We start from the raw sequence: 18,382 nt of genomic DNA on the forward strand, positions 1-18,382 counted from the left end.
CCTTTGCCCCTCTCCACCACGCTTGCATGTGCACTCTCCAAAAAAATTTTGTAGTAATAGATTTCTTAGCAATTACCTTGCCCCTAGTTAATTCAGACTCTGAAACTTTATTGTTTTTATTCTACTAACATTAATTTTAGGCCACCAGAGAACTGGTTAGCACATCAGAACAGTTTAACTTTCAGCCAAATAACTCACTTGCAAGTCCTGGTCTAATTATTTAAAGTATGATTGGGTAAATAACATCTACACATTAGTTAGGAAGGACAACTAAATAGGCAGTAACATAGCTGGAAAAGATCTGCAACTGGCATATGCAATAAACTCCAACAGTAATAAAAAGAACAAATTTAGGGCACCTGGGTGACTCAGTCAGTTGGGCATCCGCCTTTGGCTCGAATCATGATCCCAGGGTCCTGTGATCAGGCCCTGTATCTGCTTTTTCCTTTCCCCACTAGTGCTTTCTCTCTTGCTCTTTCTCAAATAGATAAAATTTTTTAAAAAACGAATTTGAACACACTTTAAAAAAGGAATATATACAACTAGCAAATAAACACATGAAAAAGTGCTCAACATAATCTGGGAAATGCAAAATAAAACCACAGAGATACAACTTATTACACACCTACCACGATGGCTGATAAATCATAAAGACTGATCACTACCAAACTTTGATACAGCTGAAAAACAAGTGGAACTCTCATACATTGCTAGTGGGAGCATAAAATGGTATGTTCACTTTGGAAAAATGTCTTGCAGTTCCTTACTAAATGTACATCTTAACTATGACCCACCAATTCCATTTCAAAAGGAATAAAAACAAATGCTCACAGGCTTCTAAAAAAATGTTCATAGCAGCTTTTTTCATACTAAAAACAGAATGGCTCAGGGATCCCTGGGTGGCGCAGCAGTTTGGCGCCTGCCTTTGGCCCGGGGCGCGATCCTGGAGACCCGGGATCGAATCCCACGTTGGGCTCCTGGTGCATGGAGCCTGCTTCTCCCTCTGCCTATGTCTCTGCCTCTCTCTCTCTCTGTGTGACTATCATGAATAAATAAATTTTAAAAATCTTTAAAAAAAATAAAAAATAAATAAAAACAGAATGGCTCAGGTGTCCATCGATAGACTGGATAAACAAATGATGGCATATTCATACAATGAAACACTGCTCAGCAATAAATGTGAACTACTGGCACACAAAACATGAATGAATCCCGAATACACTGTGCTGAAAGAAGCCTTATACAAGGGAGTAGATACTCTGATTCAATTATATACATTCTGAAAAACTAATCTATGATGGGGTAAATATCAGAAGGAACAGTGGTCGCCTAGGGGACGGGCTGGGGTGGCAGAGATTGACTAGGAAGGACCTTGAGGGAATTTCCTGGGATGATGAAAATATTACCTTGATAAGGGTTTGAGTTTCGTAAATGCAGGATTTATCAAAACTCATTACATCAAACACAAGATTTGTGCATATCGTTGCCTGTACATTTTACCTCAAAAGAGAAGAAAGTGAACCTTTAACAAATACTCAATTCTAGTTAACAATATTAATATTGCATGCTGAAATATTTAGGAGTGAGGTGTACTGGAGTCTGCAATTTTCTTTGTAATGCATAAAATAACAAGGATTTATAGATGGATATGTGAAAAGTAGAGTAAAATGTTAATTGTAAAAGTTAGATGGTGGATATACAGATGTTCACTACACAATTATTTCAATTTTTCCGTATTTTAAGTTTTCATAATAAAATATTGGAAAAAATAAGCAGTGAGTAAAGGAAAAGAACTAGGTTAACAAAAGCCAAAACTATACTGTGCTTCAAAACTAGAAGGGGGGAAACTTCTTGGATAGCTGAAGCTATTTTAGCAGAGCAAAAGGAATGAAAGAAAATTTTTAAAATTCAACTGCTAAAGCAGGCAAAACAAGTATAGAATGGTGGGGTCTTTTGGGGGCGGGGATTGGTAGGGCTAACCATATGGTAGAACTTTTGTTTCTAACTTATTGTGGTAAGAACACTTACTGGGACAGCTACCCTCTTAACAGATTTTTAAGTGTACAATATAGAATTGTAATCTATAGCCACAATGTTGTACAGTAGATCTCTAGAACTCCAACTTGGAGAAATGAAACTTACACAATTATCAAGATAAAAACTCACTTTGAGGGACGCCTAGGTTGTTCAGTGGTTGAGCGTCTGCCTTTGGCTCAGGGCATGATCCTGGAGTCATGGGATCGAGTCGCACACATTGGGCTTCCTGCATGGAGCCTGCTTCTCCCTCTGCCTTTGTTTCTGCCTCTCTGTGTCATTCTTTCATGAATGAATAAAATCTTAAAAAAACCTCACTTTGATCTCACTAATATACCAGTAAGGAAATAAAATACTAGGTTTTTTTAGGTCTAGAACTTTAGTACCCTAGTACTAAGGTAAAATGTTTTTCTATAATTCTGCAAATGATTTGAAAAACCTGTATTGTTTGAGAAAGGCCATTAAGATCTGCCACAAAGATCCATTAGTTGATTAGGTGAAGGGACTGAACATCCACAATCAGTCATGTTTGCTAAGATACATCTGAACATTTTTATTCAGGGACTGGCCTGAATTTTCACAAGAAATGATTCCATTTAACCTTAATATTGTTGAATCACTTCCCCCAGCCCTCTTTCACAAAAAAACCTAGCCAGTGGCAAGGACCATCTACCAGGGGGGAAAAAACAATAGCTGTTCAACAGTAAAGGACTTCTTGATTTCCAAGCTTCCTTTTGGCAGCCATAAGCAGTAAACTCAAAAGTGTTGATAGGGAATAGTGAAGCAGTAAAACCTGAAACAGTTCACTCATCTCAATTTCAACTACAAATGTTTATCATGGTTTAACAAAATTTAGTTTTACAAGTAGCTAGTGAATATTTTTGAGAATTACGGAATTTGAATAATCAGTTGCCTACACCATAGGCTTCTCCCAACCCCCAATGTACCTTATTAGGTACCTATCTATGGACCTTATGTAATAGCCTAAGATTGTTTTTCAGCAATCAAGGCAAAAATTTTCTAAAGACCTCAAATCTTAACTAACTTTGTAAACATTTACTCTCTATTGCCAGCTGCCAAGGTAGTTATTTTTTTACTTTTTAATTTAAATTCAATTAGCCAACATATAGTACACAGTTTCAGATTTAGTGTTCAATAATTGATCAGTTTTGTGTAACCAGTGCTCATCACGTCATGTGCCTTCCTAATGTCCATCACCAAATCACCTCATGCCCTCAATCACCTCCCCTCCAGCAATCCTGTTTCCTACAGTTGAGTCTCTCATGGTTTTTCTCCCTCTGATGACTTCCCATTCAGTTCCCCACCCCTTTACCCCTATGATCCTCTATGCTGTTTCTTATATTCCACCTGCTAAGGTAGCTTTTCAGAAAAAAACTATTATGAAAAACTTCAAACACTAGAGGGAATAGCATAATGAACCCAAGCTTCAACAACTATTCAGCAATTGACATGCAGCTAATCCTTCATCTATCAACCCTGCCACCCCGATTTTGAAGTGATGCCCAGATTGGTCACTGAGGTGGTTGTAGTCCCATAGTTGTTACCTAAACTCAGGTCCATCCTTCCCTGAAGCTGTATCACACCCCATGCACAGGGACTCAACATATTCCTAAAACTGTCTCTAACTGAAGCATAAGACAAGTGTTCTAATCAAGCTGCTCCCATTGATTGAAGCTTAACATTCTAGATGAGATGGGGGGAAACAAGAGGTTGTCTTTTGCTCTATTAATTCTCCTGAATTTAGTTTTTATTGCAAATGGAAATGTAAATGGATTCAAAAGTTTCATGCAAAATGAACATCTGTCCCAGATTTAGAAAAAGTCTAGATTAAGTTTGTGTACCACTGTTCCTCAAATGGGCTATATTTCATTATTCATGGAGATTTAGGTCTGAATTAAGTTCTGAATGTCTGGGTTTTCATATAAGAAATTAATTATTCTGACTTTTATTTCCAAAGCTAATTAAAAGGGCAGCCCGGGTGGCTCAGCAGTTTAGCACTGCCTTCAGCCCAGGGTGTGATCCTGGGGAACCAGGATCAAGTCCCACATCGGGCTCCCTATATGGAACCTGCCTGTGTCTCTGCCTCTCTCTCTCTCTCTCTCTCTCTGTCTCTCATGAATAAATAAATAAAATCTTTTAAAAAAACAAAGCTAATTAAAAGGTTATGCCTTAATTATAGGTTCCAAGGAAATGAAAGAGGTTTGAAAAGTTCACAATTCTAGAATTTCAACAGTAAAATAGATTTAATATTTTCACTTGCTCTTAAACCAAGGCATAAAACTGCAACTAATTCTGAAATTAAAAATACACAGAATAAAAAAGAATTATAATTGCTTTCCTCACTATAGAAATGATTCAGCTTTCTACCTTTGATTGGTGTAATCAGATCTATCTCAGGAAGGGGGTGGAAGTAAAGGGTCAAGAACAAACCACGATGCCTTTGCAGCAGAGGAAAGACAGGAAGTTTTTGTAACATTAAGGGCCCTAAAGAGGTAATATGTAAAAAGAAGCCTACTACTATATCTATACTATAGGTTGATTAAACACATTAAGTCTTAGGGCTTTTTAATTAGCAGAAAAACCACTTCCTTTTTATCTGGAAGCTACTTTCAAAAACCACTGCAGACTTCTGCAACGGTACGGGTTACTTTCACCCTCTCAAACTCCAAAACAATAAGAAAGTCGGGATACACGTCTTGATTATTTCTTTGAGAAGACTTCTCATAATACATCAACAAGTGGACTATACTTGTATGTTAACAGACCATAAATACTTATTTCCACACTGGTGAGTTAACAATTAGGTTGACCTAGTATATACCACTGATTTCTGGTTTTCTGGTTAACTAGCATCTCATTAAATCACATTGATTATGGCAAATCGAACTCCAATAAAACATATATACAAAAAAAATCACACTGACAAGTAATGGGACTCAAAGCAAAGCAGAAACCTACAAGTTTAAAAGAAAAAACAAATCAACTGGAAGGCTAAGGCAAACATACTTGTATCAAAACCACAAAATTTCCAGACCCACATTCTCAAAATAGACTATAACCTTCTAAAACACCACTTAGAAGCTAATTAGTAAACCACTGAGAGTTGAAGATACAGGACAATCACTTGCTGTGAGTTATGTGTATTTAGCATATTTCTGAAATACACCTGAACCACCTGAGAGAGAGGTTCTGCTCTATGTTTTAAGCTTGACTAAAATAAAACCCTACTGAAAACATAAAACGATTCGTAGGCTGCACAAATTGAGGATCCAGGAGATTAGGAAAGAAGCTAAAACATTAATGCATAGTCAGGTTGTTATACAGATGAGTGCACTGTTGTTCCATTTTTTACTAACGCCTGATGCCAACTTGTACAGCAAGGACTTAAGCTGAAGGATATAAAAACAAAACAATTCCATCTCTATTATGAAAGATGAGCCTTAACTAGTACATGGATTTGGAACACATTAATAACAATTATCTTGAGAACGGTACATTAAAGATAGAACGTCTTCTTTAAAATGGTTTCCCCTCCAGTACTTTCAGCTAACTGCTAAGGCACCTGAAGCCTGGAGGTTCTCAATGATTATTTTTGCCTAGGGTGTAGGTGAAGGTGCAGGGAAAAAAGGACTGATTCACAAGTATACATAACCTTTAAAGACAGCAATATAAATAGGTCTTGTGGCAACCAAAGAACACTTTTTAAGTAGCTGTTTGTCAGGTGAAATACAGCAAAGTATTCATTATGAAAAACTTACAGGAGAACTGGTGAATATAAAGGATCTTGTGGTCTCTGGGTAGATGAAAGAGAAGACAGAAAGGCTGATGAAATAGGTCTCACAGAATGTCAGAGACAAGGCAGGCCTAGAGATACAAGGTACGTCTAAAAACAAAAACTGAAAGATACAACTATTGAAAGTACAGGACAATGAGAAAGTAAGTCTAAAGTTCCATAAGATTTAAAAAAAAAACCCACAACTTAAAAAGGGACATACTCAAGGGAAAAAGACTAGATTTAGTAGTATGCACCATTAAAGTCTTGAGATTGAATAACATTTTGATTGGGCCCAACCAGTTCATGTCATAAAAATCATATGGTTTTTTTTTTTTACACCATGATAGCAGGGGAAAAACATTAGATCAGTCAAATGTCTGGTACTGTTTTGCTGCCACGAAAAAGAAAAAAAGAAAATCCCACTCATTTTAGCAATTTTAAATGCTAATTTTTATTTACTGCTAACTGTGCAAAGGACACCAATTCAATACTGTGCAGTAAAACAGTTACATAAATCCAGTATCAAACAATAGCATATGGGATAAATCTAAAGCAGAGCACCATGTGCCTTTGAAACTGATTATCACAGAACATAACTTAGTTCAGACAATTCTTAAGAACCTGAAGAGCTCTCTCATTTAATATTTAGTTATCCAGAAACAACTGCTCTTGGTTTTGTTTTTTATTTTCCAGAAAAAAGTGAAAGTTATTTCAGTTCTGCATGGTTTAGTATGTGTGACATCTGAACCAAAGAAATAGTTTGTATGATTTATTCCTTTTATCAACTGGAACCATCAGCTAATACAAAGTTGACAAGCTGGCTGACAGGAAAATAGCTGAATACAATGAAATTATGCTCAATATGGGACTAGCTGTACATCCATCTCAATTTCCTTATCCACAACCAAAAGTAGTATTCCTTTAAAGTAGTATTTTAAATCAAAAGATAAAATAATCTTAAAGACAATACAATAGTAACCACCCTAACCACCTAAATCACTTAAACACTAACATAAAACACTTCTTAAAAAAATCAAAACAACAAAAAATGGCAGTGCAAGAATACTTCATACTGCTGAATCTTACATATTCTGAGGTATGTAATGAGAAGCTGAGGGAGGTGAAGCAATATAGCCAAATGGCCCAGCATTCATAGCACCATGAATTTGAGAAGAGCCACTATATGCTGTACCAACTGGATGCCAAGGGGCAACATAGGGATAATCTGGCACAACAGGAAGACAGGAATCAAAACCCGGCAAAGGTGGTGGCCCATAAGGATCTGACATCATTGGATAATAGACTGCTCCATGAGGGACAGATGCAGGGTCAGCATTTGGAAAAGTACCTGAAACAAAGAATGCATACAGTACACACTTTATATACAAAGATTCGCTAAAATATCAACATAAACAGATGTTCTTATAGGTAAATGTGAAACTTAGCACTAACTATAGGAAAGATCATAGTAAATGTGGCAAGAGCAGTTTTATTTTACTTTTGTAGAGAGGGAAGGAGAAAGGGGGGCAGGGGACAGAGAGAGGAGAGAACCTCAAGTAGGCTCCACACCCAGTGCAGAGCCCAATGCGGGGCTCGATCTCACAACCCTGTGTTCATGACCTGAGCAGAAATTAAGAGTTGGATGTTTTAGCAACTGAGCCACCCGGGTATCCAAAGAGCACTTGAGATATGAACATTAGTGACTAGAGCAGGCTACCAAAAGATTATATAAAAACTCCCTAATTTAAAAAATTTAAGTATGTGTGCATGTATAATGGGTCAATGTATTCTAACTAGAGATAGCTATCTTTCTAGGATGTTTTAGGTACCTACACACTAAATACATACAGGAACATTCTCTAGTCCTTCTAGCCAATTAAGTTCTCATAAAGGTAGTTTCCAATTAAGTTATCCAATAGTTCCCACTGTGCCAAGTATTATCCAAATAACCATTTTATATTCCACTTTAGCATTTAAAAACTCTGGTGTCTACACAATCTGGTCCACACTTGAAGGTATAGTTCTGAAGAACATCTTAAAGACCAAACATTTAAGTGTTGTCTCCTGAATGTCATTAAGATCCTAGCATCACTTTTACCTCACCATTTTACCCCACTTTTGCTACCATGAGTCAGTTTTAGTGGAAATAGATGCAGTTCTGACCTTGCTATAGTGACTATGTAAATACTAAAAAGAAATCCTTCATTACCTGGGATAACTTAGATAAGCACATTCTGTGGAATGAAGACTGGCACTGCCTCATGGTTTACAACAATTAAGAATAGTTTTTGGTACAAAAACGCAACAAATGTTGACACTTTAATTTTTATTACTATGGGCCATATATCATATCACCACACTAGGGATAAGACTCTATAGTGCTAATATTCCCAAACCATTAATATGTTTTAAAGAAAGGGAGAAACAAAAGGAAATTCACATTTCTCACATGTACCAGGTACAGTATACTTCTCCATCTGGTATATACATACAGTATATCTCATTTAGTTCTTATAGTAACCCTGGCAAGTCAGGTATTTCCCATTTTACAGAAATTCAGGCTTAGAGAGGTTAAGTAATTTAGGTGAGATCACAACTGTCAAGTAGCAGTACTTGAATGCGAAAAATTTGGTTCAGTTAGTCTACATAATTTTTTCTTTTTTTTTTTTTTTATTTATTTTTTTATTTTTTTACATAATTTTTTCTACCTCTTGTTCATTCTTTTCCAACAAGGGAAGTCCAAAGATCCTATTCTAATTCCTTTAAAATGCCTGTCTATACTGTACTGTAAACTCATAGAGCAATCATCCTTATGGTCTGGCACAGTAGTCTCAAACTCTTTGGTCTCAGGATCCCTGTACATTCTTAAAAATTCAGGATCTCAAATAGCTTTTATGTGAGTTATATCACATAAACTGTACTATGAATTTACCGTATTAGGAATTAAAATGAGAAAGTTAAAAATATTAATTCATGTAAAAATAAGCCTATTAATGTTAACACAAATTAAACTTTTTATGAAAAATGAGTGTATATTCTAAAACAAAAATACTGTGAAACAAGTGGCATTGTGCAAATTTTGAACCTATGGCTCAACAGAAGACAACTGGATTCTTACATCTGCTTCTGTATTTAGTCAATTAGGATATGTTGTTTTTATGTATATGAAGAAAACCTGGCCTCATACAGATACGTAGTTGGAAAAGAGAGAAGTCTTTTAATAACCACCCTTTTCAGATAATTATAGATACTCTTTGATGCTACACCAAAACTAGGTAAGTGATAGTGGCAAAAGGTGAGCAGCAATGTGGACTTTTTCATACTCTCTCAACAATGAAATCCACTGTTTTATCCTGTACTTTGAATAGACCTTTTACAAAATCATACATAGGTAACACCATGCATTGGATAATTGGAAAAGTATTATTTTACTGAGTTACATAGATCTTCCAAATGTTGACACATTTCATCACACAATGTGAAAAACATTAATTAATAGTCCCACCTATGTTTTTTCTTAAAAGATTTTATTATTTTTAAGTGATCTCTATATCCAGTGTAGAGCTCAAACTCTCAACCCTAAGATCAAGAGTTGCATGCTCTACTGACTGAGCTAGCCAGGCACCCCAATAACCCCATCCATATTATTAGAAAAGTTAAATATTGAGCTGTCAAGCTCATGGTGGCAGATACAAGTATTACAAAGTTCTAAGTTTTATTTGAAAGCTGGGATTTTTATCTCCCCTCCCCCCCAAGATTTATTTATTTGAGGAGAGCAAGACAGTGAGCACAAGCATATATAGGGTTGGGGGTAGAGGGAGAGCAAGATTCTCTGCTGACAGTGGAGCCTGACACTGGGCTCAATCTCACGAGCCTGGCTGGTATTATGACCTGAGCTGAAATCAAGAGCCAGATGGCTCAAACAAGTGAGCCACCCAGGGTCTCTAAGGAATTTTTATCTTTTGACAACAAATACATTTGGTTGTTTTTTTTCTTGAAGTGAAAGGCTCATGTTATTTATTTGAGAAAATATCTGCCAGATTCTCAAGTCTAAATAACCATAGTTTGTGTATCATTCACAAGTAAAAACAGTGTTGCATGAAAAACACTAGTTCATCTCATTAGTCAACCTCATAAATCCTTTTAATTATCATACTTTAGTACAAATACTCCCGATTTTGTCACATGGAACATGAAGTCCAAAGATAAAGATTTAATAAAAATAAGAACGTTTTTGATTAAAAAAAAAAAAACATCTAACTGGCAATTTTTGTAACATGGGTGTATATGGCAGTGAAGACACTGATTACTAGCACAGTTTGGTGCCCCCGTCTGGATTTGTGCTTAGGTGGCAGTGGTTTTTACTCACTACTGATTTCTGCATCCTCAAAGCAGAATATAACAGTGAAAGGCACAAATAAAAATCTTTAAGATCTGTATATTTTGATGAATACTTTTGGCTTCATGGATTCCTTGAAAGGGTCTCAGGTACTGCAAGGGTCTACATACTATGCTTTAAAAAACAAACAAACATGGGCCCAGAGGCACCTGCGTGGCTCAATTTTTTATGCATCTGACTCTTGATTTTAGCTCAGGACATCATCTCAGGCTCATGAGATCGAGCCCTGCATCAGGGTCCACATTGAGCATGGAGCCTGCTTAAGATTCTCTCTCTCTCATCCTCTGCCCCTCCATACCCACTCATGCTCTTCCTCTAAAAAAAAAAAAAAAAAAAAAAGAACCCAAACATGAGTCTAGAATATGGACAAAATGAGGTATCTGAAGGTTTTTAAATTACATAATACAATCTAATTGTCCTTCTTGCAGGTACTCTCATTACATACTCACCATTTACCGATGCTTCCATCTGTGTGCCATCTTGTCTCCCCACCTCACCATACAACTGAGGAACTGTCTGATCTACCAGAGGAGGTGGCTCAGCATAGACTGGATAATTCTCTACATGAAGTTGCTGCTGCTGCATCTGTGGCACATAGACCATGGAGTGCCAGTAGTTGTGGTGATAGCACTTGGGTAAGAAAGAAAAAAAACACTTTACTATCCCTTTAAAGTAGTACAGTTCCTCACTAAAAAAAAAGCTGGGCTATGATTTTCAGGTAGAGTAGCAGTGACTTTTTTGACTTAAAAATCAGAACATTTAGAAAATCTATCCTCTATTACAACTTTAAGATCTTTTGCAACAGATGTATCTCATATCTGAACATAGGAATTCTTTTAAGAAAGCATCCAAAGGAAATTACAGATATACAATGACCTGTATACAAAGACATGTTTTCTAGCATTATTTTTAAAAGCAAAATAGAGTGGAATAAGTTACAGGGATGAAAGGTACAACATAAGGAATATATAGCCTATGGTATTTTAATAGTGCTGTATGGTAACGGGTGGCAGCTACATTTGTGATGAACATAGTATAATGCACAGACATATCAAATTAGTATGCAGTACATCTAAAACTAATGTAACACTGTGTCAACTATACATCGATTTTTTAAAAGAAAAATATAGTGTACAACCTAAATATTCAACAATAAGGAACTGGATGAATTATGATATATCCATGATGGGATACAATAGAGGCAATAAAAAAATATGCTGTCAAGTATTTAAGAAAAAAATGCTCATATTGCTAAAAGTTTACAAAATTACATAGCATGATCAATATTTTGTAAAATAAGCTATAATTACACACGGGATTTCACTTTTCTTTATACTTTAATATTTTTCACATGTACTACAATGAATACTATTACTTTTAATATATAAAAGTATTGGGCAGCCCGGGTGGCTCAGCAGTTTAGCACTGCCTTCAGCCCAGGGCCTGATCCTGGGGATCCAGGATCGAGTCCCACGTCAGGCTTCCTGCATGGGGCCTGCTTCTCCCTCTGCCTGTGTCTCTGCCTCTCTCTCTCTCTCTCATGAATAAATAAAATCTTTAAAAATAAATAAATAAAATAAATTTTTAAAAAGTATTAAAATAACTATTCTGCATTTCCTTTTATTCCCATGATATAAAATGCAGAAGAATGTTTTAAAATGCCTCAGCCATCTGATATGAATTACATTTCCACATGTAACTATAATAAACATAACTAAAGGCAAAGCAGTTTATATTTTCAATTCCTGAAACTGCATTTAGGAAATAATCTCAAAGAACAAAAAAACCAACTTCACCATTCTTAATTTATAAATGTGTGCCAGTTGGAGAAGATAGTTTTCTGGAAATGATAGGCCCAACATTTTAGTGAAATCAGGGTCTGGGAATATGAACTAATCTGAGCATTATCCAGGAGACTGTCTAGTTTACTATCATCTGCCAAATCTTAAAATGCATCATTCCTTTTTAGGAAATAAGCCATCTTGTTATATCTGAAGTCAGGTGTATTTCGGGGGGGGGAGGGGGGATAATGCCTGAAAGAATAAAATAAAAAAGCTCTTACCTGAAATCAGAGACACCTTTCAGGGATATTAAGCTATTTGTAAGTACCCTCACCCTTCTACAACTCAGGGGAGTGTTAAAAATCAACTGTTTGTAAATATCTAGGACCACGTAAGTGATTTAAAAATAATACAGCCCTGTATCGAATTAGTCATGTTATTTTCATATAACATGTAGAAATAACCATAAAAATATTTCAAGTAAGCAAGACAAATGACCCCTTTATTACTGAAACAGAAAAACATAGTAAAGTGTTGGCATATACATGATGCTAAATATGGAAGCCAATAAATGCTAAAGTTGTGCTGTTAGGGCCCCCACTTGGTATAACAACTATTTTCTAAGAGGAATTGAAGCACTGGGAGGCTAAAATAGAAAACTCACTTGTATCATCTTCAGAGATATCTTTTATAAAGACAACTTTTGAGCTCCTCACAGTGTTCTTGGCTTTTAAAAGTTCAAGAGTCTGATTATCAAACCAACTTGCATTTTTAATCTAGAGTTTGTCAAAACAATTTTAACATGACTTACCTGCAATCCCAGATTGAAATAGTACTGCAAAACTTTTGTATCTAAAATTAAAAATCTTAATTTTAGTGACTAGAAGACATAAGCAATTAGAACTACCACTCAAAAGCTTTTTTCTTTGAGTATTAAGGTAGATATAAATGTAGTCTTCCCGCATCAACACCACTCTCAATTCTACCTTGTAGTAAATAGTCATTTATCGGACACTATAGGTAAAAATCACTTTCTGATCCAAGGTTTAATTATAAAATATGTATTCTATATATTTTAAGACCAATATTTCTAGTCTTAATATTAGGTAAATGTTACAGGAATACTACCCTGCTAATATTTAGAAAGGATCCAGTAGGGGATCGCTGGGTGGATCAGCAGTTTAGGACCTGCCTTCAGCCTAGGGGCACGGTCCTGAAGTCCAGGGATCGAGTCCTACATTGGGCTCCCTGCATGGAGCCTGCTTCTCCCTCTACCTGTGTCTCTGCCTGCCTCTCTCTCTGTCTCTCTCATGAATAAATAAATAAAATCTTTAAAAAAATCCAGTAAAGCCATTTTCTTCTTGTGAGATCTCAAGAATAAAATCTTGAGACAAGCAATTTACTACATAACCAATCTTAATGGTCTTCTATTTTTTTTTAAGATTTTATCCATTTATTCATGAGAGACAGAGAGAGAGGCAGAAACACAGGCAGAGGGAGAAGCAGGCCCCGTGCAGGGAGCCCGACGTGGGACTCGATCCCGGGACTCCAGCATCACACCCTGGCCAAAGGCAGGCGCTAAACCGCTGAGCCACCCAGGGATTCCCTTAATGGTCTTCTATTAATGGAACTACTACACAATACAAACCAAGGCTCTACTAATGACAAGATTAATGATGCCTACTAACATAACTACTACTGCGTGAAAACAATTCATCTTGCTTTTATTTAACATGACTAACGTACCACACCACTAGAACTTCCAAAAAGAGGAGGCAATAAGAAAGGTAACTCAATATATATTCTACAGTGATAAAAACTTCTTCATAGAATTTAAAATATTTCACAAATAAGTAAAAACTATATGTATGGGAGGTGAGGGAATAATCTTAGCATTCTAATTGTAATTCTAAATGTACGTTATCGACTGATCTGGGATCCATGTATATTCTGATAAATAACTTGACTCCCATTAACAAACTCTCAGAAAACCCTTCTTTTTAAATTGGAGACTTCCCACATAGAGATATGTTTACTACTATTTTAAAATAATCAGCTTTTATTTTGACCATTATGTAGGAGTATAAAGACTAAAGGTTAAGGTAAAGAATATTAAGAGATAACAGGAGGAAGTAAATCCATGGGATTCCATTCCTTGGGTGTGTGTGTGTGTGTGTGTGTGTGTGTTGTATTCACACAAAATTTAAATACAAATATCCATAGTAGTAGTATTCATAGTAGCAAAAAAGTGAAAACCACCCAATTGTGCATCAACTAATAGATGATAAAATGTGGCATACCTATACAATAGAACATTATTCAGCTATAAGAAAAATGAAGTATGGATACATGCTACAACATGGATGAACCTTGAAAATATCGTGCTAAGTGAAAGAAGCCAGTCACAAAAGACCACATATTGCATGATTCATATTATGTCAAATGTCCAGAATAGGCAAATCTATAGACATACAAAGTAGATTCGTGGTAGCAACGGGGGGAAGAAGTGGTGACTGTTAATGGGTACAAGGGTTTCTTTCTGGGGTGATGAAAATGTTCTGGAAATAGTGGTGATGATTGTATGTATTTGTGAATATACTAGAAACCCATGAAATTGTACACTTTAAATGGGTGGCTTGTATAGTATGTGAATTAGATCTCCAGCTGTTCAAAAAAGGTTGGCAAAGACAGGGACTATAAAAACTCAAAACATCACTTCAAAATGTAATGGGGGTATCATGAAAATGACTTGATGTTAATAGGAAGGTAAAAGACTGGAGGGGAAAGAATGAGTAGATCACCATATGTTAGGCAAAGGTTTAGAAGTAAAAAAATCAGGTGCACAGAGTTCTAGCAAAAGTAGAGATAAGGGGCACCTGGGTGGCTCAGTTGGTTAAGGATCTGCCTTCAGCTCAGGTCACTATTTCGCGATCCTGGGATAAAGCCCCATATTAGACTCCCTGCTCAGCAGGGAGTCTGCTTCTCTCTCTGCCCTTCCCTACCCCCACTTGTGCTTATTCTAAAGTAAATAAATAAAATCTAAAAAAAGTAGAAAGGTATAAGATACAACTTTGGAAAAATAAGCAGCAGTTTCTTATAAAACTAAACACACACCTATCTATGATCCATCAATTCCACTTCCAGGTATATGCTCAAAGGGAATAAAAACATATGTTCATAAAGACTTTTTACAAGAATATTCACAGCCTAATTCATAAAAGCCCCAAAATGGAAATAACCCAGATGTTCACCAATAAACAAGAAATTTTATACAATGGAATACTACTCAGTAATAGCAATTGGACTACTGATATATGCAGCAATATGAAAGAATATAAAAAATATGCAGAGTTTAAGAAGCCTTCCATAAAGATTACATATTGTATATTTATATGAAATTCTAAAACAAGTGAAACTATGACAGAAAAAAAATCAAACAGTGGCTGCCTCTTGGGGATAAGTAGAGGTAGAGGTGGAAAAATACCGGGAAGGGGCATGAAGATAATGGTATATTTTGATGAAGATTTGGGTTACAAAGGTGCATGCACTCATTTCTCAAAACTCAGCAATTATACATTTAAGATTTGTGCATTATATTTTCAATTTACATCAAAAGAAAAAATAAACTCCAAACTCTAGTTAATGATACTCCTACTGAAGTTTTTGTGAGGAAGAATATTGATGTCTACAATTTACTTTGGAATACATCACAATCAAAATGGATAACTTGATGGACAAGGAGATGGATGGAGGAAAAGATGGACAGATACGTGATAAAGAAAATACAGTTAAAGGTTAATGATAGAAAAAAAGGCTAATGATAGAATCTAGGTGATGAATACATGAACATTCATTTTGAAATTCAACTTTCCTGTATATTTGAACATTTTCATAATAAAATGTTGGGAAATGCAAAATCAGCATTATGTGGTGACAGAGTAGATCTTAGGCAGGAATAGGTAAGTAAGAGAAGAAGAGTGACAGGAAAAAAAAAAAAAAAAGAGTGACAGGATTAGGGTAAGTCAGGCAGAAATGAAGTACCAGTAACAATAGGAAACCAAGGTGTCAATGTTTTGTGTGGCCTGGAAAGAAGAAAAAAGGGAGATAAAGATAAGGAATTTCATTATAGATGGAGTTTGAAATGAAAGTAAGAAAGCCAAGTGAAAACGTCTAGCAAGTAGCTACAGATAAGTACAAATTTCAGAGGCCAAGGCTAGATAGATTTAGGAATTGTTTATAAAAAGGTGATAATGAAGTTGTAAGGTAGAGAAAAAGAACAGCATGGAATTGAAAATCTTGGTAACTATACAGGAGCTGAAAAAATTGAAATAGAGAAGCAGCTAGAAAAATCCAGAAAATTTTACAGCAAAGAGGTATAAATTAGCTACAAAATGCCTTTCAACTACAATTCTCCTTTGAGAAACACTGCCAAACTGAGGAGTAACAAAGAACTTCCAATGGAAAGCGATCCCTTAGTTTAACTAAAGAAACAGGACGACATGGCTAAAATCCTAGGCAGATCAGATCCTGAATTTCTCAAAAACCAACTTCTCAAAATCCAAAATTTAGCTGGAATCCTAAACATCAAGAACTGCAACAATTTCATACACTTCTGGTAGGAATTTAAGAAATGGAGAAATTTTGGTATCAATTCCTGCTTTTTAAAATTTAAATTCAATTTGCCAACATATAACACCCAGTGCTCATCCCATCAAGTCAATTCCTGTTTTTCAAAAAATAGTTGAGAATAAAGATACTCAGCTGATAATGTTCTTCAAGGCAGATCTGAAACCATCTAAAAAATCATCCACTTCTTGATTATCGAGAAGTTTTTCTCAGCTTTCAGTTCTTCCTTTCCTTAGTTATTACTTACCTAGCATTATGCTCTCCAGTCAATTTCCATTTGGTCCCCCCATCCTACCCCCAGTGGACAACCAAAGATATGCTCTAAGAAAAAAAGAAAATTCAGACTAAATAATCCTCATGCAAGTCTCAAAATCCCCTTACCCTGAGGCAGATCACTGCCACTTGGATCACAGGAATAAGGTGGAGGTGGTGGTGGTAAGTTTGAAGCCTCTCCGACCTCAAGAGGAGGAGGTGGAGGTGGTAAAGCAGCAGCAGCACGAATAGGAGCAGGAAGGTATGGATAGGATGGTGAAGCAATCACTAAAAAAGAAAAAATAGCAATGTACAACTAATGCCTTATAAGCAGTAGTTCATCTTCTACTTCTTTTGGGTCCCCAATATGGCCAAACAATTCTAATTCTTACAGTTTGACTTTAAGAACAAAAACTTAGAAGATGAATTGCCCACATTCTTAGACATGCCAGTTGAAACTGGGAGTTCATTATAGGTTATTTTGAGTTACAGTAATTACTTGAAATTAAAAGGAGAAAACCGGAAGTTGCAGAGTTTTGAGTATCAAGACTTTAAAAAATATCAGCCAATGGGTACATAAGTGAAATACCATTAAAGCAAAATTTTTACTTAGCTTAATACAAAGTTAAGGATGTTTTCGGCCATCTGCCATTCTTAGTAAAATCCTAAAATGTAGAAGCTAATAAGAGAGACTAAATTACAGATTACAGATTTAAGTAATCCTTGAAGGTTTCTATTTGGTAGCATCAATACTAGAATATTGAAGAAGAAGAGTTCTTTAGGGCATTCTAAACCAGGACAGTTCCATTTCTAAGGACACACAGAATCTAAGGCTAGATGAAATATCTTATCCCTTTAACTTTCTATACCTATGGCTATAGTTTAAAAACAATATTCATTCAGGAGTTCCAATTTTTGACATAAGAAATTCAAGTACAATTATGTTTAAATATGAATAAATTCTTCCTCTACAAAGATAAAGGAAATGATGTTCCAACACAGTAAATATAAGTTTCTCCTATACACATACCAGGTAAATTTGTTAAATTTGACTAAAGATCAATGACACAACCCTTCAACTGAATCATTTTAGCCAATTAACTGTGTTACCTGCACTATAATTTTAACCCTGAGAAGTACACAAAGTTTAGTCTCATTCAATAAAGATTTAAGTTCAGAGTTTTAGAACACTTAATTTGGTACAGGAACAGTGCACACAAGCTGATTTTGGTAATTTAGCAAGAGGAATTTAAGGTCAAGTATTAGAAATATTCCATATTGCTTTCATTCACCAACATAAATATACTTATCTACACCCTTTACACAATTACAGGTTAACAATGATCAGAGATGTCTTAGGGTGATTTAAAACCTGGATAAACAATTCTTGGGATGCCTAGGTAGCTCAGTGGTTGAGCATCTGACTTCGGCTCAGTGCATGATCCTGGGGTCCAGGATCGAGTTCCGCATCAGGCTCCCTGCATGGAGCCTGCT

General features: G+C 35.8%; 1 protein-coding gene across 1 annotated transcript in view; it reads right to left on the reverse strand.

The window, feature by feature from the left end:
- Window positions 1-6,256: 6,256 nt before the first annotated feature.
- Window positions 6,257-18,382, reverse strand: part of ALG13 (ALG13 UDP-N-acetylglucosaminyltransferase subunit) — a 72,592-nt gene continuing 60,466 nt past the window's right edge. The window contains 4 exon segments of the mRNA XM_072816454.1: window positions 6,257-7,178; window positions 10,679-10,859; window positions 12,822-12,862; window positions 17,018-17,176. Of these exon segments, the coding sequence (XP_072672555.1) occupies window positions 6,913-7,178; window positions 10,679-10,859; window positions 12,822-12,862; window positions 17,018-17,176 (647 nt within the window). The 3' untranslated portion in view covers window positions 6,257-6,912.

Source organism: Canis lupus, chromosome X, assembly GCF_048164855.1.
Source record: "Canis lupus baileyi chromosome X, mCanLup2.hap1, whole genome shotgun sequence".
Classification (NCBI taxonomy): Eukaryota; Metazoa; Chordata; class Mammalia; order Carnivora; family Canidae; genus Canis; species Canis lupus.